Source organism: Schistocerca cancellata, chromosome 9 (genome assembly GCF_023864275.1).
Source record: "Schistocerca cancellata isolate TAMUIC-IGC-003103 chromosome 9, iqSchCanc2.1, whole genome shotgun sequence".
Taxonomy (NCBI): domain Eukaryota; kingdom Metazoa; phylum Arthropoda; class Insecta; order Orthoptera; family Acrididae; genus Schistocerca; species Schistocerca cancellata.
In genome coordinates, this window is record NC_064634.1 from 14,730,946 (window position 1) to 14,758,241 (window position 27,296).

At 45.7% G+C, this 27,296-nt stretch overlaps 1 protein-coding gene across 1 annotated transcript in view; it reads right to left on the reverse strand.

Annotated features, from left to right (window-relative positions):
- The window catches only part of LOC126100703 (glucose dehydrogenase [FAD, quinone]-like), a 159,176-nt gene that overhangs the window by 88,883 nt on the left and 42,997 nt on the right, over positions 1-27,296 (reverse strand). The window contains exon 6 of the mRNA XM_049911319.1: positions 7,970-8,154. Within this exon, the coding sequence (XP_049767276.1) occupies positions 7,970-8,154 (185 nt within the window). The remainder of the gene's footprint in view (positions 1-7,969; positions 8,155-27,296) is intronic.

The window sequence follows — 27,296 nt, forward strand, 5'->3', positions numbered from 1 at the left end:
TGTAGGTAGTGCCGACACACTCTTCCACCACCTGGTACACAAAGGCGCCTGCCCGCTGCGCCTCGCCGCCTAACAGGACACCGTAAGGGGAAACGAAGTACCATCTGTGCAGAATGAGCAATGAAGGGCTCAGTCTGCAGGAAGCAGTGCATGGATGATGGGGAGGTTACTGATGCAAACAAAATTGGCTTCGACGTCGACCGGTGGAGTGGTACCATGCGGGCATACAGGGCCTCACAGTAAGGTGGCGTAAGGCCGTCGCATTGCACGGAGATTACGTTGAAAAACAGGGTTTTGCAGCCAAAAGAGAGGCAAATAATGTGGTGTATTGGAATCGTCAATAAAACGAACCTGCTTTCAGAAAAAAAAATATGTTGCAACACTTAATGAGTGCCCCTGTAGTAACAGCTGTTGTCGCATGTGGGGCGTCATAATAAGATAATAAGATTAAAACTCCAGTTTTAGACGGTCCAGCCATTACTTTCGTTTTCTACGGGGACGTAGTACTTAGTAGAACGTTAGTATATGTAATAACTTTTTGTTTACGTATTACAACTCCAACTTTAAGTTACTCAAGCTGTCCTCTACCTGATGACTTTTGTTATATACCACTTTTTCGCATGTAATAAGAGGGCTTTTTTTTTTTTTTTAAACCTTCGATAAATCCCGAAGTCTGGTGAAGCTTCACGTAGGTGAGTTTCACAGTGAGTTTAGTATGCTTGTCTATCGCGTCATGGCGCTCTTTCCGGATCTAAGCGCAAAATGGTTCAAACGGCTCTGAGCACTATCGGACTTAACATCTGAGGTCATCAGTCCCCTAGAACTTAGAGCTACTTAGACCTAAATAACCTAAGGACATCACACACGTCCGTGCTCGAGGCAGGATTCGAACCTGCCATCGTAGCGGTCGCGCGGTTCCAGACTGAAGCGTCTAGAACCGCTCGGCCACACTGGCCAGCCCTAAGCGCAAAGTAAGCACATGAAGATGCCTACAAAATAGTCTCTCCCGCCAACTGTGATGTCCTGCTGAGTGGTTTCGCCTGATGTCATGCAGCCCACATAACATATCTGTCATGCGCTTCCTTCACGACGTTTCTCGGCCGCATCCTGCAGGGGGAATGAAGATGCTCCTGCAGTTTCCTCGATGGGCAGTGTTTGATGATCCACCATACAGCCCTGACTTGCTTCCCTCTGATCTTCGTTTCCACTCACATGAACAGCTGGCTGTGAAGAAAGCATTTTGGCACAGACATCGAGCTACAGACCAACGTAGGGAATTGGCAGACATAGCAGGCAGCTGCCTTCTATGTCGACGGTGTTGGAAAGTTGGTACGACGCTAAGACGCATTTCTAAGTCGGAGCAGCAACTATGTAACAGAAGTAGCTGCAAGGTGTGGCTAAATGTTGCAAATAAACGATTTTTGCTTTTCCCTTTGATTTCCCTTTCACTGTGGTTTTCTGTCGGAGGCAGAAAAAAAAATAGACCTCGAATGTTATTGTCTTCCTCTGACCTGTCAACTGGCTGAGCTATTCTCACATTTCTCGTCACGCCGGACACAAATCCGTGTACACTCCTGGAAATGGAAAAAAGAAGACATTGACACCGGTGTGTCAGACCCACCATACTTGCTCCGGACACTGCGAGAGGGCTGTACAAGCAATGATCACACGCACGGCACAGCGGACACACCAGGAACCGCGGTGTTGGCCGTCGAATGGCGCTAGCTGCGCAGCATTTGTGCACCTCCGCCGTCAGTGTCAGCCAGTTTGCCGTGGCATACGGAGCTCCATCGCAGTCTTTAACACTGGTAGCATGCCGCGACAGCGTGGACGTGAACCGTATGTGCAGTTGACGGACTTTGAGCGAGGGCGTATAGTGGGCATGCGGGAGGCCGGGTGGACGTACCGCCGAATTGCTCAACACGTGGGGCGTGAGGTCTCCACAGTACATCGATGTTGTCGCCAGTGGTCGGCGGAAGGTGCACGTGCCCGTCGACCTGGGACCGGACCGCAGCGACGCACGGATGCACGCCAAGACCGTAGGATCCTACGCAGTGCCGTAGGGGACCGCACCGCCACTTCCCAGCAAATTAGGGACACTGTTGCTCCTGGGGTATCGGCGAGGACCATTCGCAACCGTCTCCATGAAGCTGGGCTACGGTCCCGCGCACCGTTAGGCCGTCTTCCGCTCACGCCCCAACATCGTGCAGCCCACCTCCAGTGGTGTCGCGACAGGCGTGAATGGAGGGACGAATGGAGACGTGTCGTCTTCAGCGATGAGAGTCGCTTCTGCCTCGGTGCCAATGATGGTCGTATGCGTGTTTGGCGCCGTGCAGGTGAGCGCCACAATCAGGACTGCATACGACCGAGGCACACAGGGCCAACACTCGGCATCATGATGTGGGGAGCGATCTCCTACACTGGCCGTACACCACTGGTGATCGTCGAGGGGACACTGAATAGTGCACGGTACATCCAAACCGTCATCGAACCCATCGTTCTACCATTCCTAGACCGGCAAGGGAACTTGCTGTTCCAACAGGACAATGCACGTCCGCATGTATCCCGTGCCACCCAACGTGCTCTAGAAGGTGTAAGTCAACTACCCTGGCCAGCAAGATCCCCGGATCTGTCCCCCATTGAGCATGTTTGGGACTGGATGAAGCGTCGTCTCACGCGGTCTGCACGTCCAGCACGAACGCTGGTCCAACTGAGGCGCCAGGTGGAAATGGCATGGCAAGCCGTTCCACAGGACTACATCCAGCATCTCTACGATCGTCTCCATGGGAGAATAGCAGCCTGCATTGCTGCGAAAGGTGGATATACACTGTACTAGTGCCGACATTGTGCATGCTCTGTTGCCTGTGTCTATGTGCCTGTGGTTCTGTCAGTGTGATCATGTGATGTATCTGACCCCAGGAATGTGTCAATAAAGTTTCCCCTTCCTGGGACAATGAATTCACGGTGTTCTTATTTCAATTTCCAGGAGTGTATTTAAGCGCTCCTAACAAAAGATAACAGTCGTCTTATGGTATTACGCATCTCCTGGTCACCGCTTCCATTAACAATTGGCTTCCAATGAATGCCATTCAACATTAAATACTCTAAGACATTCATGGTGCTGTAGATGAAAGGGAAGGGCAGTACGACAATCAAAACGGTAGGGAGATCTCCAATTCGATTCCATAATTGCGATATGCTCTTAATCCAGGATTTACAAATTTGACGTAAGTCGAATATTGAACACAGGGACAGGAGGAAAAGGTGTATTAGTGTTAAATGTCAAGCTTACAAGTTGTCAAGAATCAGTTTAAATATAAGTTAAAAAAATTCAATGAGTGAAGTCCCCATGACATTTAGATGAGAAATAGAGAGAGCAGTGGTGGAGCATGATGGAGCGTTACGTAGCCTGTAGTGAGAAGCACGTCGTCATGTGGTGCTGACTGAAGTCCTCTGTGATTTAGGCGGACACCAGGTACTGCCTGGTACAGGGCAGTGACCACACTGTGGATCAGTTATCCGACTGAGTGCTGTTCAACAACTCTGTCCCGTAAGGAAACAGCAGACTATCAGGGTAGGCAGTATTTTCTATTGCTCCCTATACACCCCACCTTCCTATAAAAAGCTGTGTCTTAACAGCGAGTTATGAGAACACCCATATCTGTTAGGTTGCCATCACCTGGCTGGTCCTAACCGTGAACAACCTTTCAGGAATCTATCCTCGCGCTCCTGGCGTCTTTCTTCAAGCTAAGGAATTATTTTCTCTGTCCGTCAGCGGCATCTTGCCGACCATCAGCGATTAAATCTGAAATGCATTGCATTAAAATTACGCTTGCCCAAAATTATTCCTATACAGAGGGAAGAATTTTAACTAATTTCTGTCTCACACTCGTCTCGCCGACTCAGAGGAAATTGGGAGGCGGGTTTTTCACTCATTTCAATTTATAGATTAATTCGCTTACAAAATGCACTCTAAGACAAAAACCACCACACAGAACATAGTGTGTTCATCGAAGACAGGGGTAACATCAGGGAAGTGTTATGGGACGGTTGCTATTTTCTCTATACATAAAAGATCTGGCAGACAGAGTGGACAGCAATCTGCGATTGTTCGCTGATGACGGTGTGGTGTGTGGGAAGGTGTCGTCGTTGGGTGACTGTAGGAGGACATGGACAAGATTTCTAGTTGGTGTGACGAATGGCAGCTAGCTCTAAATTTAGTAAAATGTAAGTTAATGCGGATGAACAGAAAAACAAACCCGTATGTTCGTATACAGCATTAGTAGTGTCCTGCGTAACACAGTTTATTTTATTTATTTATTTATGCGTATGGCTAGGCCCGGCCCCCGTCGGGCAGACCGTTCGCCGGGTGCTGGTCTTTCAAGTTGACGCCACTCTGGCGACCTGCAGTCGATGACGATGATAGGATGATGATGATGATGATGATGACGATGATGACAGCACAACACCCAGTCCCTGGGCGGAGAAAATTCTCCGACCCTGCAGGGAATCGAACCTGGGCCCAGAGGACTGACAATCCGTCACCCTGACAATTTAGCGACCGGGGGCGGACGTAACACAGTTAGTTGCGAAGCGATATGAAATGGAACGAGCACGAGAGGATTGTGGTAGGGAAGACGAATGGTTGAATTGGATTTATCGGGAGAATTTTAAGAAAGTGTGGATCATCCGTAAAAGAGTACGCCGGAGTGTTTGGGATTCGTGCCAGGTCGGCTTGAAAGAAGACATCGAAGCAATTCAAAGGCGAGTTGCTAGAATTGTTACCAGTAGGTTCGACTAGCATGCAAGATTTATGGATATGCTTCGGGAACTCAAGAGAGAGACCCTGGAGGGAAGATGATTTTCATTTCCAAGAACGCTACTGAAAAAGTTTAGAGAACCGGCATCTGAAGCGGACTGCAGAACGATCGTACTGCCGCCAACATTCATTTTGCGTAGGGACCACGAAAACAAGATACTAGAAATCAGGGCTCTTACGGATGCATATAGACAGTCGTCTTCCCTCGCTTTATCTGCGAGTGGGACAGGAAAGGCAATGACTAGTTGTGGTACAAGGTACCCCCCGCCACGCACCGTACGGTGGCTTGCGGAGTACGTATGTAGATGCAGAGGACCTCCAGCGACTTGTTGAGTCCATGTTGCCGCACAGCGCCGTTCAAAATGGAATCTGACACGCTATTGGGCTCACTCGTAGGTCAGGTAGGTGGCAGACTCACATTCAGTGGCAGGGTGTTGGGAAAATGCCGCCAGTTTACAGAGAAAGCTGTTGACAAATCACTTCTGGCACCCATACCGAATGGGACTGTGAGGGGAATATTAAACGTATACAGAGAAGGGCGGCAAAAATTCTGATTGGTTTCTTTGAATAACGGAGAGCTAAATGGAAATGATCAAAAATCTGATTTGGCAGACTCCTGAAAATGGATATAAATTATCCCGGGAAAATCTACGTACCAAAGTTGAAGAACCATATTAAGTGAATAATCGAAAGGTATTTTTTATAATCTTATGAACCGCTCCCTTAGGCGCCGTGTGGACAATATTAGGCTAACTGCAGCAAGAGTAACACTTAAGTTATTGCTTACTGTATTTCGTTTGTGGGTGTTGTGAGCCAACGTGGGCTGGTTCTGATGTCTGCTCAGGGCGTTGTATTACATTCGATTCTCTTAGTGCATTCACAGAGATTTGCTCCTGAGTGTTCCATGGACGAGGGAAGGGGGGATGGGAGTGAGGGCGTATGGGGGGGGGGGGGGGGGGAGACTGAAACCCTCATCATCTGCTGACAAAATATTTAGCTTCTGGATCTTGGGTTCGAGAGCGTTGCTGACCACGAAAACCGTAAATACGTATACAATCCTGTTTCACTGTCGTTGTGTCCTAATCCCTTCAGCTTTTTGGTAAGTGGAAGAGTTAATTACTATTAGAATAAGATAGCATCACTTACAAATAGCATTCTACCATGTGGTATTTTAATTTTGTTGTAAGGACATCACATACAAGGGGCAGTCAAATGAGGCAAATGGGGCAAAAAAAAAGCAAGTAAACTTTTTAACATATCAAAAGTAATCTGCATAACTGTTAAAACATTTATACCACTGTGAGACAAGACGGTCAGTGCCTTCGTGGAAAAATGTTTGCGGTTGCCTACGGAGCCGTGATTGTGCCCAGGCGTGCACCACTTCGTCCTACGCAAATCCACGGCCACGGATGTATTTCTTCTGCTTCTTCTCCTTTTTCCTTTCCTTCCCTTCAGACCACCAAGAATATGGAAATCACATGGTGAGAGATGGCAACTCTTTGGAGTATGTGTAAGGAGTTCCCAACGAAACTTCTGCATTGTAATTGAAACGACCTGTGCGACATATGAACATGCAGACAACCGCAGACGTGTTAATAGTTACGGCGATTACTTTTGAAATGATAAACAGCTTACTTACTGACACCTTTGAGGTGTCGGGCATTCTGCCGGATATTAGAGTCGTTCTCGCACGGTATTTCGCTAGCATAACTCGTTATGTTCATCAGATGCTACCTGAGAATAAATGGGGTAGCACCTGTTGTCGATATATCGAGGAAGAACGACGCAGATATCCGACAGATTAGCCGACACAACAAAGATGTCAACAGATCGTCGAGAAAGCCTGAAGAATAATTAGCTGACAAACTTTTATCCATCTGTCTCGTTTTAATTTCAGTGTCCCTTATACATGGTACTCGGAAATTGCCGTTACATACTTCTAGGACTTGTAGAGGGGAATTGGTGCGTAATATTTTGAACAGGAAACCAAGACCGGAAGCTTCATGCAACCCCGCCACAGAGCGTCAAAGTTACAGGTGCCGGCGCCTGCAAATGTACGTATATGCAGGGTGATCGCGTGATGATGCTACATACTTTCTAGGATGATGGAGAAGGATAAATATATCAATTTGAGGTAGCGGTTCCTGTACCGGAAACGAACGAGTCGAAAGTTACAAGCGGAAACCATTCTGACTCTCTGACAGTACCTCTGACATGTAGTGGTACTAGTGTTGCTAAGATTGCAGGGTAGGTAACTTTCAGAGGTGGTAGTACTTACCAAATCAGTATAAAATGTCCAGAAACCATTGGCTCAAAAATGCATAAATTAGCACTTCTTCAATAGAGGAGAAGTGTTTCGCAGTAGCGAAGATGAACAAATACTCATAGGTCCTCAGGCATGGATTTTAGAGCATATCTTTACCAGAATTTTTTCTTGTCTTCGTCCATAATACCACCTCTCAACGTTGCGTACCCTACAATTTCAGCAACATCAGTACCAGTACACTGTCTGAGATACCAGAACGGTTTTCGCGTTTTACTTCCCACTCGTTCCTTTTCGGTACTTGGGCCCTTACCTCAAACTGATACATTTATCCTTCTCCATCGTCGTAGAAAGTTTGTAACATCACAGAAACATCCTGTACATACGTACATTTACAGGCGCAGGTGCCTATAACTTTGACGCTTTGTCGGATGACTTTGCGGACATGGGTTTTATTCAAAACATTGTGTACTCACTTCTCTCTACAAGTCGTAGAAGTTCGTAACGGAAATTTGGGAACACTCTGTCAGTGCCCGAGTGAAACAAGAGAATCATTCTAAAAAGAAATGCATTTTGTTTCGAACTATAGTACGTCTGTGTCTGCCCGAAACCTATTTTAGACATAAGACTCAGGTCTTCAAAAGTAAAGAGGGTGTCGCAGCTGCTTGGGGCATAACAATAAATACAAGTAATTCTGGCAACCTATAACTGAATCGAGCAGTTCAACCGCTGTATAATGGTAAAGTAAATCATGTTTAGTGTTTGGCGCGTCTTGCTGACAGTAAGGAGGGCGGCTGGCAGGTAACCAGCAGTTTAACCGCGGCTCCCGCGGCAGAGCTCGGCCGTTGCCCCCCTGGGCCACGGGCTTTTAACTGTCGGCCGCTAACACTTAGCGCACACAGGCGGCGCGCTGGTGGGGGTGGGGGCAGCACCTGTTGTGCTCACGTCACAGGTCGGTGCGGGGGCGGAGGCGGGGGCGGCGGCCGGCCTTGGCCGACCTTGGCCTAGTGCGTTGCGTGTGCGCGCAGCGAACCTCGGAGCCGGCACAGCTGTTGCACTCCACTCCACTGCACTGCCGAGTCGTACGAAACGACCGAGTAGGACCGCCAAGAGCTTGAAAACCGTTACCGTGGCTCTGCTGCAGCGAATGGTGTGGCTCGTCACCAAATTACTGAATTTGCGTTATTTTGTCCAGGATAATGGAGGATTACGTCCCTGGCTGAGGAATAACTTACATTGAAAGGAAAAACAGGATCCAGCAACTTTTTACCACTACCTGTTTGTAAGTTTGTGGAAACACATGTTGCGGGTTTTCATACTATACAATATGTAGTCGTTAAAGACATGGTGATGATCGATATATATACTCCACCAACAACATTACGGAAGATGTTCAGGTTCAAATGGCTCTGAGCACTATGGGACTTAACATCTGAGGTCATCAGTCCTCTAGAACTTAGAACTAATTAAACCTAACTAACCTAAGGACATCACACACATCCATGCCCGAGGCAGGATTCGAACCTGCGACCGTAGCAGTCGCGCGGTTCCAGACTGAAGCGCCTTGAACCGCTTGGCCACCCCGGTCGGCACATGTTCAGGGATATTTTCAATATGTAGTAGTCAAAAATACGGTAATGTTGGTTATATAGTCCACCACCAAAATTACTGAGGTTGTTCAGCGGTGTTTTCTGACTATTTTGATATAAGCGGTCTGTGGCCTCCGGTGGCTGGTTACAGAGTAATAACGTAACTACGATTTATTCGTTTCGTTACTGGAGTTGCCGTCGCTGCCGTGTGGCGCGGTGGTTCACTGGATAAGTGCCAGCCAGACTCTGGGTCCAAAGTTCTCATGCTCAGCGCCCTGTCACTACTAGGATTTATATCGATCACTTATTTGTCCTCTGGCAATGTTTGTTGATGTGAAGCATTCCGAACTGCATCGTGATTTGGAGGCCACGTTAAGCTGTAGCTCCTCCTACAGCCTGCTGGATAAATGGTTTCGAAGTTCGGATGATGTCAACGGCATGCCGCCAACACGAGGACCGCGCCTTGTGAAGCTCTGTTGTGTTCAAACCAGTCTTCGGACTGATCGCAGTTTACTTACTGTGAAACCACCTTCACAGCGGTGAGAGAAGCCTGTAATTTGCAGTCACCAAAACGTACGACAGAAAACGCTGAGTAATTGAACAACCGTCACACGAAGCACCGAGCTGAACATAGCGTCATTGTGCTGTCCTTCCAATGCATTCAGTAAACCCGCACACGAGAGGCATATCAGCCACTTCTTATTCAGCAAACCTATCCATACTGTGTATCGCTGTTAACGTATAACTGACACTGCCGAGACGGAAGCGAGCAGCACTGAATGCAGCTTTGAGGACGAAGAGTTAATTGGGCCTTACTGTTGCCAACAACAAATATCATCAGTCAATCGAACAATTTTTTCCCAAGAAAGACTCCTTTGGACTGTCATCCGAATATTTTCAGTACAGTACAAAGGTAAATGAAGCAAGAAATCAAACTAAATGCAATAATATTAAGTACTAGCTTCTGTTAAGCCCGACCTGAATTGGTTATCGAAAAAGTGGAGGAGTGACTATTAGGACAGTACTATCAGAATTACAACTAAATTGGCGCGGACAGAGGAAGTTAATTTAGCATATCCGCTGATCAGTATGTTTAGAAGGTTCATTTAGTGAACGCGAAACTATCATCGAGATGATCATTTTATTCCAGTGGCAGACACAAGAGAGACGGTCTACATCAGAGTGCGGTTTTCCTGTTAAAATTCACAGAGCGTAGTTTCCTAGGAAACGGGACCAATATATTGCTTCTTAGTCTCCGTGATTACTCTACAGTTTACATTTAAGTGCATGGCGCATTTGTCGCGTGAAGACGATAAAGGTAAAATTAGAAAAATTCCAGGTCGGAGGCTTGCCAACATTCCTTTCTCCCGCTCGCCTTTTGCGACTGGAGCAGGACAGGGGCGGGGTAGAGGAGGCGGGGTGGAGGGTTGGGGGGGGGGGGGACATTGACAGTGATGCACAGAATACCCGTCACCGAGGTGGCTTGCGGATTGTAAACGTACATGTAGGTATGCGGATGCAGACAACATGAACACGATTGCAGTTACTCTCACGATAAGTGTTCGATGCGCTCCGGCTGACACTTCAGCCGTCTTTCCTCTCAAAATGACAGCCACAAACGTAGCGTGTGATTTTTCTTCTCACGGCATTTGAATTACCTCCGGACATAATTTGAACTTTAAATTCACTTCACAGTATGCCAACGGGTACTTGCATCCGTTTACACGCTAAACTACGAATTTCAACAATGTAGCACTTCACCGATATCTGTTTTCAGTTTTCATTTACCAATTTATTGAAAACGGAATAGCGACCACTTGTTCTTCTTATGGTTAAAGGTTCACTGAACTAAAAATGAAATTAAAAAAAAGGAATTTCTGTTGATGGAAGTAAAAAAAATTCTGAGTCATCCCAACACTGAATATAAGCGCATATCTGCTTCTTCCACTGCAGAACTTATCAAACCACGCTTTAAACATCTATCGGTCCTCAGTATTTGTACCCTCGCGAATGCATCTTTGCCCCGACTTGGGAATGCGTTCACTGGAGGGGAAAATTGATCTCTCTTGAAGAGATCTTGTCTCAAGGATGTTCATGTTGTTTCGTAACTGGAGATAATGTATTATTTCCGATGCAAAATATATTTTTAAAACTTCAGACCGAATATATTTACCACGCGCAAAGTAATACGAAAGACCGATCCATATTCAGGTAATGAGCATTTGGGTGAGTGAAGAAACCCCGCTTTGCTGTCGCTACTTAGCGACCTAGTGGAGATGATTTGTTCTTAGCTTCCTCTGACCTGCTATTCTGTGAAGAGAAGGAACTCTATTGTGTAAACGACGGTCCGTGTTGGTTCTTGCACAATGCAATATACAGGACGGGGCAAATAAAAATGCCCGGAGAACAGCGTTCCAGAGTACAAAGAAACGCAGCAGAGGAAAGGAAATACAGGTGCTAACCTGACTACAGCAGATGTGTAAAGTGACCACCATTCATCTCTTGACACTTTTGGGCCCTGGTCAGCAAGATACTGAAGGCGGAACGAAGCTGAACTGCTGGAATTGCCGCAGTGTCATCCGAAACGTTCTGCTGCAGTTCTTGAGGACTATTACGGTTGTTGCATACACCTGAGACTTGAGGGCGCCCCACACAGAGTAATCGCAGATTGATAGATCAAGTGACCTCGGTGATTAGCTAGGGCCGTGGCCAAAATGACTTCTGCTAACAACTATGTCAGGCGTGAAGATAGTGTAAATGTGTTCCAGGGTTCGGTCGGCTGTGTGGGCAGTCGCTCCTTCCTGTGGGAAGTAATTGTAGGTCTTTCCCTCCTCAGTTAATACTGCCACAAATCGTATACACTCGGCCGCACTTTTATTTGCCCAACCCTGTAGTTTACTGTGTTTCTGGGAATAATGATGTGGATGGTAAGATGAGTCAGCACGTGGACCTCTGCTCTTGAGTAGCACCAAGAATGTCGTTTGAGTTGGACGGCGCCATCCGATACCGTACTGGTCGCCGTCAACAATGTTAACATGCACACGGTGCATGTGGCATTGCAGAGAAGTTCCTAATTTAATTCAGGATGTATACACACGGTATGATACTCAGGAATCTTTAATACGCTGCCTGTATAACGTGAGACAGCTGGCAAACATTTCTTCCACCTCTGTCTCGTTTGAGGACAACTCATCATTGTGCTTGTGAGCAAGTATTGTTTTCGAACTGAAGTCTGTTTCAAGTAAAGTTCGAAGTGCGTGTCGTGACTGTAAAGGAAAAGAAAAATAGTTTTAATGAACTGGGAAGAAAAGAGCGAGCATAGTCCGGAAGGTGTTTGGTTGCGTTCCGTCCGATCTCTCCGGGTGGACGCCTGCTCCAGATTTCGCCAGACGGTGTCCGATGTCAGGCCTGCCGAAAACCTGGCCACATGTTCGCCTACCTCCGTCAGCTCTCGCTTTCAGCTTCCCGAGAAAGTGATCTGCTTCCGCAGTCAGCTCTCGCGCATGTTGACGTTTTACGTAACGGTTTGATGGCGGATTTTTTGAGAATGAATCACCTGGATTGTTTGGGTATGTCTCCTTGCCACATTTAATCTTGAGGCATACGTTACATCCTCGTCTATTCCTGTCTCGTACGTCAGCTTACAGTACATGGTGGAGGCTATTACTGGTTAATTCCTAACAAACTGACGAAATCTCGTAGCATTTAGGATCTATAGATGCCTTTTCCGTACACGTTGTTCGTGAGGACTTTACTGAACCGAGGTTGCATGTCAGAACAAGATGTCGCCCACGTGTAATTGTATGTACCGAGTGTTTGATTATTGATAAGAACCAGATTCCTCTGCAATAAAACTATACTTTTACTAGTTCTTAATTTAGGTCATGATTTCAACTCTTGTAATTGAATAAAGTCGATATAGTTTCATTTTTTGTTGAACTCGCAAGCTGAATGCCTGCTGATGGCAATAAATCTCACAGAGCGAGGGGGCACAGTAATTGACAGAGCGAAGACGGATGTTGGAGAAGCCTCTTCAGATCCTCGCATGGTGTTGTTGAAGTAGATTTATAGAGGTTTCCTAAACGATTGTTGTTATGGTTCCAAAAACAGACCACGACTGTTCGTATCCACGATTTCTATCGTGTGACCTAGTGTCCTGTTTACTTACTCTGTGTGAAGCTTTTTTTAAAACTGTGCATTTCTTTTCTTAAGGTTCGCGTGGAATGAACACGATACCGCACCGAACAGTTTAGTTGTAGTCGGTGATAACTCACTGTAAGCTACATAGAAAATATATCAGGCTGTAGTCCAGGTGACAACTCCAAATGCAGGAAAGTGAATTCCGAAAAAGAAGTAGTCTGTCTGGCATATTTAGTGGCTTTTGTCCATAGAAAACAACATATAAATATTCGAGCAAATATTCCCTTTCGATATTATTCGGCATACCATTTAATAACTGAACAATGAAGCATCCATACTTTCCCAAACAGGCCGTGAAGACCCAACGACGCCGACCGGCAGCGGGGTCAGACTCAGCTCTCAGGCGTCACTTAAAGAGGGCCTTGTGGTCAGCACATCGCTCTCCTTGCCGTTTTTTTTTCTTCTTATTGAGTCATCAGTCTTCTGACTGGTCTGGTGCGGCCCGCCACGAACTCCTTTCCTGTGCTAACTTCTCCATCTCAGAGCAGCACTTGCAACCAACGTCCTCAATTACTTGCTGGATGTATTACAGTCCGTGTCTTCCCTACAGTTTTTGCCCTCTACAGCTCCCTCTAGTACCATGGAAGTCATTCCCTGATGTATTAAAAGATGTCCTATCATCCTATCCCTTCTCCTTGTCAATGTTTTCCACATATTCGATTCCTCTCCGTTTCTGCGCAGAACCTCCTCATTCCTTACCTTATCAGTCCACCTGATTTTCGACATTCGTCCGTAGAACCACTTCTCAAGTGCTTCGCTTCTGTTCCGGTTGTCCCACAGTCCATGTTTCACTCCAATGCAATGATGCGCTCCAAACGAACATCCTAAAAATTTTCTTTCTCATATTAAGTCCTATGTTTGATACTAGTCGTTTTGTCGAGGAGTGCCCGTTTTGCCAGTGCTGGTCTGTTTTTGATGTCCTCCTCGCTCCGTCCGTTATTGATTATTTTTCTGCCTAGGCAGCAGAATTCTTTAACTTCCTCTATTTCGTGACCAACAATCCTGATGTTAAGTTTCTCGCTGTTCTCATTTCTGCTACTACTCATTGCTTTCGTCTTTCTTCGATTTACTCTCAGTCCATATTCTGCGCTCAATAGACTGTCCATTCCACTCAGCTGATTACGTAATTCGTCTTTACTTTTACCCAGGATAGCAATGCCATCTTCTAGGCGCTACAGTCCGGAACCGCGCGACTGCTACGGTCGCAGGTTCGAATCCTGCCTCGGGCATAGATGTATGTGATGTCCTTAGGTTAGTTAGGTTTAAGTAGTTCTAAGTTCCAGGGGACTGATGACCTCAGATGTTAAGTCCCATAGTGCTCAGAGCCATTTGAAAGCAATGCCATCAGCGAATCGTATCATTGAAATCCTTTTACCTTGAATTTTAATTCCCCTCCTGAATCTTTCTTTTGTTTCCATCATTGCTTCTTCGATGTACAGATTGAGCATTAGGGGGCGGAAGACAACATCCTTGTCTTATACCCTTTTTAATCCGAGTATTTCGTTCTTATTCGTCCACTCTGATTATTCGCTCTTGGTTCTTGTACATATTGTATGTTACCCGTCTCTCCCTATAGCTTACCCCTATTTTTCTCAGAATTTCGAACATCTTGCACCATTTTACATCGTCTTTTCTAAGTCGACAGAACCTATGAATGTATCTTGATTTTTCTTTCGTCTTACTTCCATTATCAACCGCAACGTCAGAATTTCCTCTCTGGTTCCTTTACGTATCCTAAAGCCAAACTGATCGTCGTCTGACACATCTTCGATTTTCTTTTCCATTCTTCTGTATATCATTCTTGCCAGCATCTTGGATGCATGAGCTGTTAAGCTCACTGTGCGATAATTGTCGCACTTGTCACCTCTTGCAGTCTTCGGAATTGCGTGGATGATATTTTTCCGAAAGTCAGACGGTCTATTGTCAGACTCTTACATCGTACACACCAACGTGAATAGTCGTTTTGTTGCCACTTCCCTCAATGATTTTAGAAATTCTGATGAAATGATATGCATCCCTTCTGCGTTATTTGATTTTAGGTCCTCCAAAGCTCTCTTAAATTCTTATTCTAATACTGTCAGTTTACGAGAGCGATACTATAGGGAAGGAAGACCAAATATTTCATGATCAGTCAAGGTCAGTGCAACTCATGTTGCTGTCTTTACGTGGTTACAGATTGCATTTCACTTACGAAAGTCGTCACCGCAGTGTCCCTGGCACCTACAGCGGCTGCTTGTATTTCAGAAAGTTTTTGTGAGTGCGTCGTGGTGATCAGATCTCAAGAGTACATGACAGCAAACAGCACCCGGTTCGTCTCACGCAGAATAAGATTCAACACCCTGTGGATGGTTGTCCGTTCTGTTCTTTCCCTCCCGCGAATTTTAGCATTGCGAACAACGAATGGAATACATTTGCAGTGCGTATCACTTTATTCGTTTGCATCTTGAAATTGAGATGCGCAAACGACCCGAATGCCCAATGCGCAGCTGCGCATTTCAGTTAAAAGCGATATAGGTGGAGCATACCAAAACACTGGTTTCGAATTTCCGAGGAGCTGGGCTTAAATCACTGTCCGACCATTCCGATTTAGTTTTCAAATGTTTCTCTTAGTTACAGTTACTGTGATAAGTTATGTTGCAAATGATACGCTCTGCCCATTCGCGTGACCCTTGAATTGTCTTACCAGCCGGACACCGTGGCACCTACAGTTTAATGTGGACACCGTACTATTCTGCAACTTGACTTTTTTCACATTTAAAAATCATTGTCATAAGGGAAAAAAGCAATAGTGAATAGGACCTCCTGTGGACTGAACCCCGGACCTTTCGTTTTCTGATCTGGCATATATTAACATTTTATTTAGAACATGTTCATATAAAACTCACAGAAACAACGTTGTAGTGATATTGAGGCCTTGAATTGTCATTGCCACTTTTGTTTTTCAGTAAACATCAAAGAAATGTCGTTTCAATCACAAATCTTCCGTTTTTGCAAATGTCTTTGTACTGCACTAATTAATAAATCATTTCCAGCAAGTAAAATTGTGGAGCAAGTCTGTGTTGCATGAAAATCAGGGAAAAGATTCAGAGAATTTAATTACAATACTTCTCAGCCTTGTCGTCGCATGGCGCGCTGTGTACGGACAGTGCATTTTACAGCCGACAAATAAAGTCATGCGCGTGTGTCCGGCGTCACTCCCTGCACATACTGTCAGCAACGTCCCCTTTGTTGCTCATTTCACGCGTGGTGAAAGCTGCTCTGTCATTACTTGATGCTGGGTCTGGCTGAGTGATATTCGCAGTTTCTCTCCGTCTGCAGCGTCACTAAGGAGCAGTTCCGCGGTTTGTAGAGAATGTGAATGAAAGAAACGAAACAATCGGAACAACCGAAAATGGGATGGACTGACTGAAAAGACAGACTACTAAAGATGTAGCTAAAGTCCAGCAGTTGGACACATGGAATTTTCGAATAGCTGTAGATTTTAGGGTTACAAAACGGAGAAGAAAAATATCTATCTATCTATATCCGAATCCCGCTCCAGCTACTGCCGGGTCTGGGTGCTGACGAGTCCTCTCCATTTGGCTCGGTCCTCCCACCACTTTTCTTCCTCCACTTGCTGCCAGGTCACACCTCTCCTTTCAACAGATATTCTCACTCCCATTTTCCACCGTGTTCTTAGGCGCCCTCTAGGTCGTTTCCCATCCATCTTTAGTTCTTCCATAATTTTGGAGAGTCTCTGCCCATGCATCCTCTTAACATGCCCATACCATCTTAATCTCTTTCTTTCAATTTCGTCTCTCATACTTTCTTGTTTGAGGTCCTTTCTAATCTCTACATTCCTTACTCTGTCCATTCTTGTTTTTCCCTTAACTGCTCTGAGAAATTTCATTTCCCCTGCTTGCAGTCTGCTCCAGTCCCTTTCTTTCATTGTCCATGTTTCTCCACCATAGGTGACAATAGGGAAATAATAATTCTTATACATCAGGAGTTTTGCTCTTTCTCAAACTTCATTATTCCAAATCAGATGTTTTATTGTTTGGTAGAAATTGCCTCCCTTCTGTAACCTCCTATTAATTTCGTTAGTTATTCTTCCATCCCTAGATATTTCACTCCCTAAATAAGTGAAACTTTCTACCACTTTGAGGGGTTCTCCATTCAAGGTAATATTTCCATTGATTCCTTTCTCTCTTCCAAATACCATTACTTCACTCTTATCTTTATTTATTCTTAATCCATACCTTTTCATTATTTCCTTCCACGCATCAAGCTGTAACTGTACATCTACCTCTTTATCACCCCATATTACCATATCATCTGCAAAAATCATCTTTTTGTCTTTTTCTTTTACTATATCTTTAACTGTCCTATTCATTCCCTCCATCACAACATTAAAAAGCGCAGGAGATAGAATACTTCCTTGCTTAAGTCCTTGTCTTATTTCGAAGTATTCAGAGTTCCCCAGTGGTGTTCTAATTCTACAATTGTGGCCTCTGTACATTGTCTTTATAACATTAATGTATCCATCTTCTATAAAAGATGAGATAAAAGAAGAAAAATATGAGGCACCGAAATGAAGGAAGTTGTCGACATAACGCAGTGCTGCGTACGCGAGAAACGAAAAGCGTTTTGTGCTTGCAACACAGATTTTATCAACGGTAAAAGGTATCGTGTTGCCCAACTTGTAATTGTCTTATTAATTAACAGATTTGCGATATGACATACGTCCAAGTTGAGGTTTCTGCGGCAGGATATACCAAATATATGGGGGAGATCAAAAATTTCCCAATCGAGGGCCGTACAGTCCAGTATCGGTATCCTAATCAGAGAAAATCACCGTGAGCATCGAGACAATCATCCCGGCGACGCGCCAGGTTGAAGATAACAGTTTGGTCAAACACCGTGTCCTGCTGCGTGAAGAAGTCTGTAACTGCCTGCTGCACGCCCTCGTGAAGAGGAATCGTCGACCTTGCGAGGCCTTTTTTAAGGGACCGAAGGGATGCTGATCGCATGGAGAGAGAGAGAGAGAGAGAGAGAGAGAGAGAGAGAGAGAGAGAGAGAGAGAGAGGGGGAGAGGGAGAGGGAGATCAGGACTGTAGGGCGGGTGCTCGAATGTCTCACTTTCGAGTTGGTGTAACTACTGCGATACGACATAAGCAATATGGAGACGTGCGTTTTTATGAAGCAGCAGCATTCCCAATACGGTGGGGTTCGACAGGCACGCTGCACCATACACATTCTTCATTCTCCAAATGGTTCAAATGGCTCTGAGCACTATGGGACTCAACATCTGATGTCATCAGTCCCCTAGAACTTAGAACTACTTAAACCTAACTAACCTAAGGACAACACACACACATCCATGCCCGAGGCAGTATTCGAACCTGCGACCGTAGCAGTCACGCGGTTCCGGACTGAAGTGCCTAGAACCGCACGGCCACCGCGGCTGGCTCTTCATTCTCCGATGGATGTCTACCAGTGTTTGTACTTGAGCAGCCAAGAGAAGAATAGCAGCACGGTGGTCCTGTTTGGACGTATTTGGTAATAACGTCGCCATAGTTGACGTTTCCGCATTTACCGCACGCACGTCGGAAAGACACGAAGGCCATAACAAGCACTTGCCATCAAGTCGGCGCTTATATCCCGCATCGGAGTTGGGCTGCGTTGCGTATACGCAGCAGCAGTGCCCTCAAACAGGGTTAAATACTTTCTAAGACAAAAAAAAAAGACACACAACAAAAGAATTACGCGAATGGGACGGTAATCTGTAGATACGATGTACAAGTACAAACGAATAACTGATAAAAATTTCAGAAAAATAGATGATTTATTCAAGAGAAAGACGTTCACAAAATGAGTAAGTCAAAAATGCGTTGGTCCACTTCCGACGATTATCAAAGAAGCTGTTCGGATTGACACTGATTAGCGGAGTTGTTTTATGTCCTCCTGAGTGATGTGCCAAATTCTCTTCAATTGGCGAGCTAGATTGTCCAAATCCCGAGCTCGTTGCAGGGCCCTGCCGGTAAGTTCCAAACATACTCAGTTGGGGAGGGATCCATCCGGCGGTCGCGATGGCGAAGGTGGCGTTGGCAAGCACGAAGAAAAGTACTAGCGCCGTTTGCGGGCGGCCATTATCTTGCTGAAATGTAAGCCCGCGATGGCTCGCCATGAAGGGCAACAAAAAGAGGGCGAAGAGTATCGTCGACGCACCGCTGTACTGTAAGGGTGCGGCGGATGACGACCGAAGCGGTCCTGCTGCTGCGAAGTGAAGTGGCGCCCCAGACCAGCAGTCGTGGTCGTCGGGCAGTGCGGCGGCCGACAGTCGGGTTGGCACCCTACCGCGTCTCCAGGCGTGTCTCCGCTGCTCATCGTGCCTCAATTCGAAGCGGGACTCGTCACTGAAGACAGTTCCCCTCCACTCGATGAGATCCCAGGCCGAGTGCGGCCGACACAGTTGTATTTGGCGAAGGTGCAGCGTTCGCGGACAGTGTGGAAAATGTATATGTAACTGTTACAGCCGCCGAATTTTGACCTCGATTTTGTGTTTTTCCCCAAATGGGTCCATATATAGTATTTTGTGCGTTGGTAAGAACCTTTGAAGTGGATTTGAACGACATATTGTGTGATTCTTGATGAAAGAGTAACAAGATAACAATGCTACGAAGCGAGTTCCAACATAAAATACCCCACTTTCAATTTGATCTGTGCGGGCCCATGTTATACGGCATTTGTGAATTCGGAGGTTGTCAGTGTTTCCTTGTATCTCTGTTTGTTCTTAATTTTTCGCACAGATCAAAGTACAGGGGTTTAAAGCCTGCTCAGCAAGGAGGCCATTTTATGTTACCCGAACGATCGATCCAACCATCTTCTAATATTCTATTGAAAAGGTCTGTAATCATTTTCAGTCGCGTTCGTACCACATGCACTGTTTTTTATCCAATGGAATGTGTTCCGGTAACAGCGGCAGTATGTCGGTTACCAGCTGTGGATCCTTCTGACAGTTCACGTTACGCCTATGTAGGCGAGCGACTTGATCGCGCCGCAGTCATTGACTGTGCGGCTGGTCCCGGCGGAGGTTCGAGTCCTCCCTCGGGCGTGTGTGTGTGTGTGTGTGTGTGTGTGTGTATATGTGTGTGTGTGTGTGTGTGTGTGTGTGTTTGTCCTGCCGCAACAGACAACCGCCACGGGCGAGTCCAGGTACAGAGGCGGGCTGTGTCACCGGAAATGGGTAAACCCCAAAGCTGGGAATCTGGGCGCCTGTCGCTCGTATGGCCTCCGTGCAGGAGTCATTGCTCCTCCAAGAAATGGCGGAGTGTCAGACAAGCTAAAAGATGGCTTCTCACAGATCTTCAAGAATCTGTACTATTCCCTACTCAAGTAGTAATGCAAGCCTGAATGCATCAGCGATCTCAGAAAAATGAGGTGCAGCCAGTGACACACCATAATTCTAATATCTTTAACGTTAGACAAGTTAATACTTCCCGACGAATCAGCAATTTCACAACTTTTAAACACTTCGCGCGATTTCATCATAACGTTATCTCAGACGATAGCATTGCACTATACCTATGATCTCTGAAAGCTACATACCTGTATCTATTTTATTTCTTGATTTACTACGTTTTTATGTGATTTCATTATGCAGACGTTTGTCAGAACATCGTATACTGCAACAGCAAATAAATATAGCACGAATGCCTCATTCTGTCATACTTGTGTATTTATTTAATGATCAGTTTGTATTTTGCTAGTAACTTTATTTAAATATTAATTACAGTTTATAACACAAAAACATGATAATTTAGGGGTGGTTAGTCACATCTGTTGCCTGGCACCACTTCATAAGAGGGCCAAAAGATGCATTTGACAAACAGGCCTAAATAACGGTTTAAACAATATTCAATGACAATATGTTCTCATTTTCGTGAGTGCACTTACACAAGAATGCTGGCTTATTTTGACACGGACAAACCTGTATTTATTGTGAATCATCTGTGTGTGGCGCAATGTTTATAACGTTTCTTTATCTAAATATTGGTGTAATATATTAGTTCAGTCTGGCGAGTCAAATGATGATACCTGTAGAACGTAAAGGCGGTGTACTTTTTGTGAGGGACACAGCCCTCAGGCAATGGAAAAGCAGATACTGGTGGAACACTACAGTCAAGTGGAGATCGGGACTTTATCTAATAAAGAGATCAGGGGAGGGATTCTGAACAGTTTTAGGCGAGTTCTGGGAGGAGGCAGGCACGCCTGTGTAACTAGTGATATTCGAACATGTAGGAGTTTGATTCTGGGCGCTGAACGGACGCTACCGTAGTTTAAGTTCTGAATGGACTTAACACACTCAAGCGCCAAATAAACTAATCTAGGCTTGCGTATTCAAATACACGAGACATGTAAACAGGCAGAATACGGCACTGCGATCGGCAGCGCCTATATTGCAGTTTATCAAGATTTAACTGAGTTTGAACGTGGTGCTATAGTCGGCACACGAGCGATGGGACACAGCATCTCCGAGGTAGCGATGAAGTGGGGATTTTCCCGTACGACCATTTCACGAGTCTACCGTGAATATCAAAATCCCGTAAAACATCAGATACCTGACATAGCTGCGACCGGAAAAAGAACCTGCAAGAATGGTACCAAAGACGACTAAAGAGAATCGTTCAACGTGACAGAAGTGCGACCCTTCCTCAAATTGCTGCAGATTTCAATGCCGGGCCATCAACAGGTGTCAGCGTGCGAACCATTCAACGAAACATAATCTATATGGGCTTTCGGAGCCGAGGGCCCACTCGTGTACTTTGATGACTGCACGACACAAAGCTTTACGCCTCGACTGGGCCATTTAACATCGACATTGGACTGTTGATGAAAGGAAACATGTTGCCTGGTCGGACGAGTCTCGTTTCAAATTGTATCGAGCGGATGGATGTGTACAGGTATGGAGATAAAGTCATGAATCCATGGACCCTGTATCTCAGCAGGGGACTGTTCAAGCTGGTGGACGCTCTGTAATATTGAGGGGCGTGTGCAGTTGGAGTGATACGGGACCCCCTGATACGTCTAGATACGACTCTGACAGGTGACACGTACTTAGGCGTCCTGTCTGATCACCTCAATCCATTCATGTCCATAGTGCATTTCGATGGCCTAGGGCAATTCCAGTAGGACAGTGCGACGTCCCGCACGTCCAGAATTGCTACAGAGTGGCTCCAGAAACACTCTTTTGAGTTCAAACACTTAAGCTGGCCACCAAACTTCCAGACATGAACATTACGGAGCACATCTGGGATTCCTTGCACCGTGGTGTTCAGAAGAGATCTCCTCCCTCTCGTACTTTAACGGATTTATGGACAGCCTTGGAGGATTCATGGTGTCAGTTCCCTCCAGCACTACTTCGGACCTTAGTCGAAGCCATGCGAGGCACTTCTGCCTGCTCGCGGGGGCCCTACACGATATTAGGCAGGTGTACCAGTTTCTTTGGCTCTTCAGTGTATTTCGAGAGGTCTGACTGTGCTCCGGAGTTAGAATAGAACACTTTATTATAAAGTATTCGTTTATCTTTCAGTTTGTATTTGTGTGTATTTTATTAACTCGCATTTCTAGCCAATGCCTAGACTATTTGAGTACAGGATCGCAACTGCAGCGGATTAGCTGCGGGGCACGAAAGCAGACGTGTGCGGCTCGATCCTGTGACCACATGGCCACATGGAGGTATTCTTCTTAAACGGAGCCGTGCATAGCCGCAGTACCTGAGGTACGAGTAACCGCAGGTAAAGACGCTGCTGGTTTGCTCGTAAGGAATTGTGTTTGGAAGAATAACTCAGCAGTAACCGATAAGTACCTTCACAGTAGGAACCAATGATGCGGTTCTTCAAAAACCATTCCCTCTAAGACCAAGGCCGTTGTTAAAAAAAAAAAAATATTGTGGTAAGGTCTTAGGGGACCAAACTTCTGAGGTCATCGGTCCCTAGGCTCACACACTGCTTGATATAACTAACTTACGCTAAGAACGACACACACACACACACACACACACACACACACACACACACACACACACACACACACACACACGCCCGAGGGAGGACTCGAACCTCCGACGTTGGCAGCCGCGATGACCGTGGCAAGGCGCATGAGACCGCGCGGCTACCCAGGGCGACAGCGGTGTTTATCCACTTCTATCACCTAGTGAGGAATTTTGATGGAGCAGTGGTTTATATTGCGAAGATTGATTTACCAGTAGTTTGTAAAAATTGCTTCATCCGTCAACAGATCCTGCATAGAAACGAACACCTCTTTGCACATATCGTAAACACTATACGGAAAAATGTAACCGATTCTGAAAGCTTTTGTCACGAGGTTGTTCATGGAACTAATGTGAAAGGGACGAAATGCTTTGGGATGTATTCGTAAGACACTCCCTATGCCTGATGTCTCTTGCACATTCACACTGCCAGTAGTGGCGTATGAGATTTGTAAGGGGTCTGTAGGCCCTTACTATAACATTGCACTCGGCACACGTCGATAGGGCGAACAATCGATTGTAACGTGTTGAGTGAGCGAGTGTCGAGATGCGCACCGAGCGAGGTGGCGCAGTGGTTAGCACACTGGACTCGCATTCGGGAGGACGACGGTTCAATCCCGTCTCCGGCCATCCTGATTTAGGTTCTCCGTGATTTCCCTAAATCGCTTCAGGCAAATGCCGGGATGGTTCCTATGAAAGGGCACGGCCGATTTCCTTCCCCATCCTTCCCACACCCGAGCTTGCGCTCCGTCTCTAATGACCTCGCTGTCGACGGGACGTTAACCACTAATCTCCTCCTCCTCCTCCTCCTCCTCCTCGAGATGCGCCAGTGTGGTTGGCGGGAATGGTGTGTGTGTGTGTGTGTGTGTGTGTGTGTGTGTGTGTGTGGAGGCCATTGTTGAATACAGGGTCTTTAACCGAGAAGGGTGTCACCATCGCTGTGGTTAGACCCCTAAATAATAAATTAATACCGGGAAAGTGATGAAGTATCACTATGAAAGTGATCAGTGACGTCACTAGTGCCGATATTTAGTTTCGCGTCTACCGGGCCGGCCTAACCTTGGATGGCAGTGTTGGATGCAGTGATGGATTAGCGTGTGACGATAACGGAAAATGAAGAAAGCCTGTGCTGAGATTAGCCGTAATTAGATGTGTGTGACGAACTCAGTGGCTGTCTCCATTTTGTGTTTTGAGAAGAATATAAGTTCGTAATTAGTAAAACTGTGTTGGTGTTCCTTATTGCCAGACATTCAGTATTATAGTATTGAACAGGACGAACTGGAAAGTAACAACTTCCGTAGCAGTCAATTCCGATTACCAGCCCCATTAGGTTCACGGTCATGTTAATAATAAATATTGGGCTGCTATTCGATCAGATCAGGTCGGGATAAAAACGGAGGTGTTACAGATTCTGCGTTACGCTGTTGAAATGTTAGCTGCATTTCTCTCATCAGTTGCTTTTATTTTTTGTTGACATATTTTATCGCTTGAAATCAGTTTATTGATTTTTCTTATGCTCGTCGCAAAGACAGATCGCAAGTGTTTGGCGCGATCAGGATACCGTTCAGCATAAAATCGCACTGCAGCCCTAATAATTTTGCGACAGTCGCCATAAACACAAAGAAACTTGTCCATTCTTCCGAATGTCGTATACATTGTGAACGTCTGGATAGCTATCCGATTTAGTTGATTGGTGGCTGAGAGCAGAGGTCAGAAGTCAACACAAGAACTGTTCCTGAGTATGACATTTGTTATTATTATTATTATTATTATTATTATTATTAACTAGCTGCATTACATATAGTAATACTTTATGTGTTGGTATACTTAGTTACGGCTTTTTTTTGCAGACACAAAAAGTATTTTAAGTGTTACACAATTTCTTTTACATTGCCTCCTGCATTAAAATTAGTACAAAGCTTGTTTACCGATTGGTGATTGAAATTCTTACATTTGTAAATTCTATTGAGGAAGCAATTTAAAAAGAGCTGGGCCGCGTTGAGTGGCCGAGCGGTTTGAGGCGCCATGCCACGGACTGCGCGGTCGCTGCCGCCGGAGGTTCGAGTCCTCCCTCTGGCATGGGTGTGTGTGTGTGTGTGTGTGTGTGTGTGTGTGTGTGTGTGTGTGTGTGTGTGTGTATGTGTGTGTGTGTGTGTGTGTTGTTCTTAGCGTAAGTTAGTTTAAGTAGTGTGTAAGTCTAGGGACACATGAGCTCAGCAGTTTGTTCTCTTAGGAATTCACGCACGTCTGAAAAGAGCTGTACCAGTTGCATTCTTACCGTTGTCCAATCTCCCTTTCATTAATACAATTTTCAGTAGTACGTATCTCTGCCTGCCCAAATTCGTACACTGTAGTAACATGTGGTCTACAGATTGGTTACCTCGACTGGATCTACACGCAACGTCGTTGGTTATTCTGAGTCGACGGTCGTGTCCCGTTAATAGCTGGGAAACTGGAAGAGGTCTTTCCTACGCCGTTGGGAAATATTTTTTTGTAATAATTTCTTTTGTAGTCTGTTGTAATTCTTTCTCCCTTTCTTCCAGAGATACGTTTTGTGATATTTGGTCGACGAAGGTGTTGGGACGTTTGATATAGCTAACTTCCTCTTGTAACCTGGATGCCTCTTTTGGCAGCTGGTTTGGGAGATCATTTCCGAATATGCCTGTGTGAGCTTCAGTCCCTGTAAAATGTAAAGTCAGTTTTTCTTTTGCAGTATTCTGGCACAGTGTTCAGCTAACTGGGAACACGAAAGATCCTGATGAAGATCGCAGCACAAGTGTCGAAAAGCGGATTAGGTAGAAGAAATCTCAAGAGGAACATTTTGTGTTCAGTATAAGAAACGGGTGGCGTTGCCCAACTCTTGCATATTTGCTTGAATGAGTTAAAGGGAATATATATATATATATATATATATATATATATATATATATATATACAGGGTGTTTCAAAAATGACCGGTATATTTGAAACGGCAATAAAAACTAAACGAACAGCGATAGAAATACACCGTTTGTTGCAATATGCTTGGGACAACAGTACATTTTCAGGCAGACAAACTTTCGAAATTACAGTAGTTACAATTTTCAACAACAGATGGCGCTGCAAGTGATGTGAAAGATATAGAAGACAACGCAGTCTGTGGGTGCGCCATTCTGTACGTCGTCTTTCTGCTGTAAGCGTGTGCTGTTCACAACGTGCAAGTGTGCTGTAGACAACATGGTTTATTCCTTAGAAGAGAGGATTTTTCTGGTGTTGGAATTCCACCGCCTAGAACACAGTGTTGTTGCAACAAGACGAAGTTTTCAACGGAGGTTCAATGTAACCAAAGGACCGAAAAGCGATACAATAAAGGATCTGTTTGAAAAATTTCAACGGACTGGGAACGTGACGGATGAACGTGCTGGAAAGGTAGGGCGACCGCGTATGGCAACCACAGAGGGCAACGCGCAGCTAGTGCAGCAGCTGATCCGACAGCGGCCTCGGGTTTCCGTTCGCCGTGTTGCAGCTGCTGTCCAAATGACGCCAACGTCCACGTATTGTCTCGTGCGCCAGAGTTTACACCTCTATCCATACAAAATTCAAACGTGGCAACCCCTCAGCGCCGCTACCGTTGCTGCACGAGAGACATTCGCTAACGATATAGTGCACAGGATTGATGACGGCGATATGCATGTGGGCAGCATTTGGTTTACTGACGAAGCTTATTTTTACCTGGACGGCTTCGGCAATAAACAGAACTGGCGCATATGGGGAACCGAAAAGCCCCATGTTGCAGTCCCATCGTCCCTGCATCCTCAAAAAGTACTGGTCTGGGCCGCCATTTCTTCCAAAGGAATCATTGGCCCATTTTTCAGATCCGAAACGATTACTGCATCACGCTATCTGGACATGCTTCGTGAATTTGTGGCGGTACAAACTGCCTTAGACGACACTGCGAACACCTCGTGGTTTATGCAAGATGGTGCCCGGCCACATCGCACGGCCGACGTCTTTAATTTCCTGAATGAATATTTCGATGATCGTGTGATTGCTTTGGGCTATCCGAAACATACAGGAGGCGGCGTGGATTGGCCTCCCTATTCGCCAGACATGAACCCCTGTGACTTCTTCCTGTGGGGACACTTGAAAGACCAGGTGTACCGCCAGAATCCAGAAACAATTGAACAGCTGAAACAGTACATCTCATCTGCATGTGAAGCCATTCCGCCAGACACGTTGTCAAAGGTTTCGGGTAATTTCATTCAGAGACTACGCCATATTATTGCTACGCATGGTGGATATGTGGAAAATATCGTACTATAGAGTTTCCCAGACCGCAGCGCCATCTGTTGTTGAAAATTGTAACTACTATAATTTCGAAAGTTTGTCTGCCTGAAAATGTACTGTTGTCCCAAG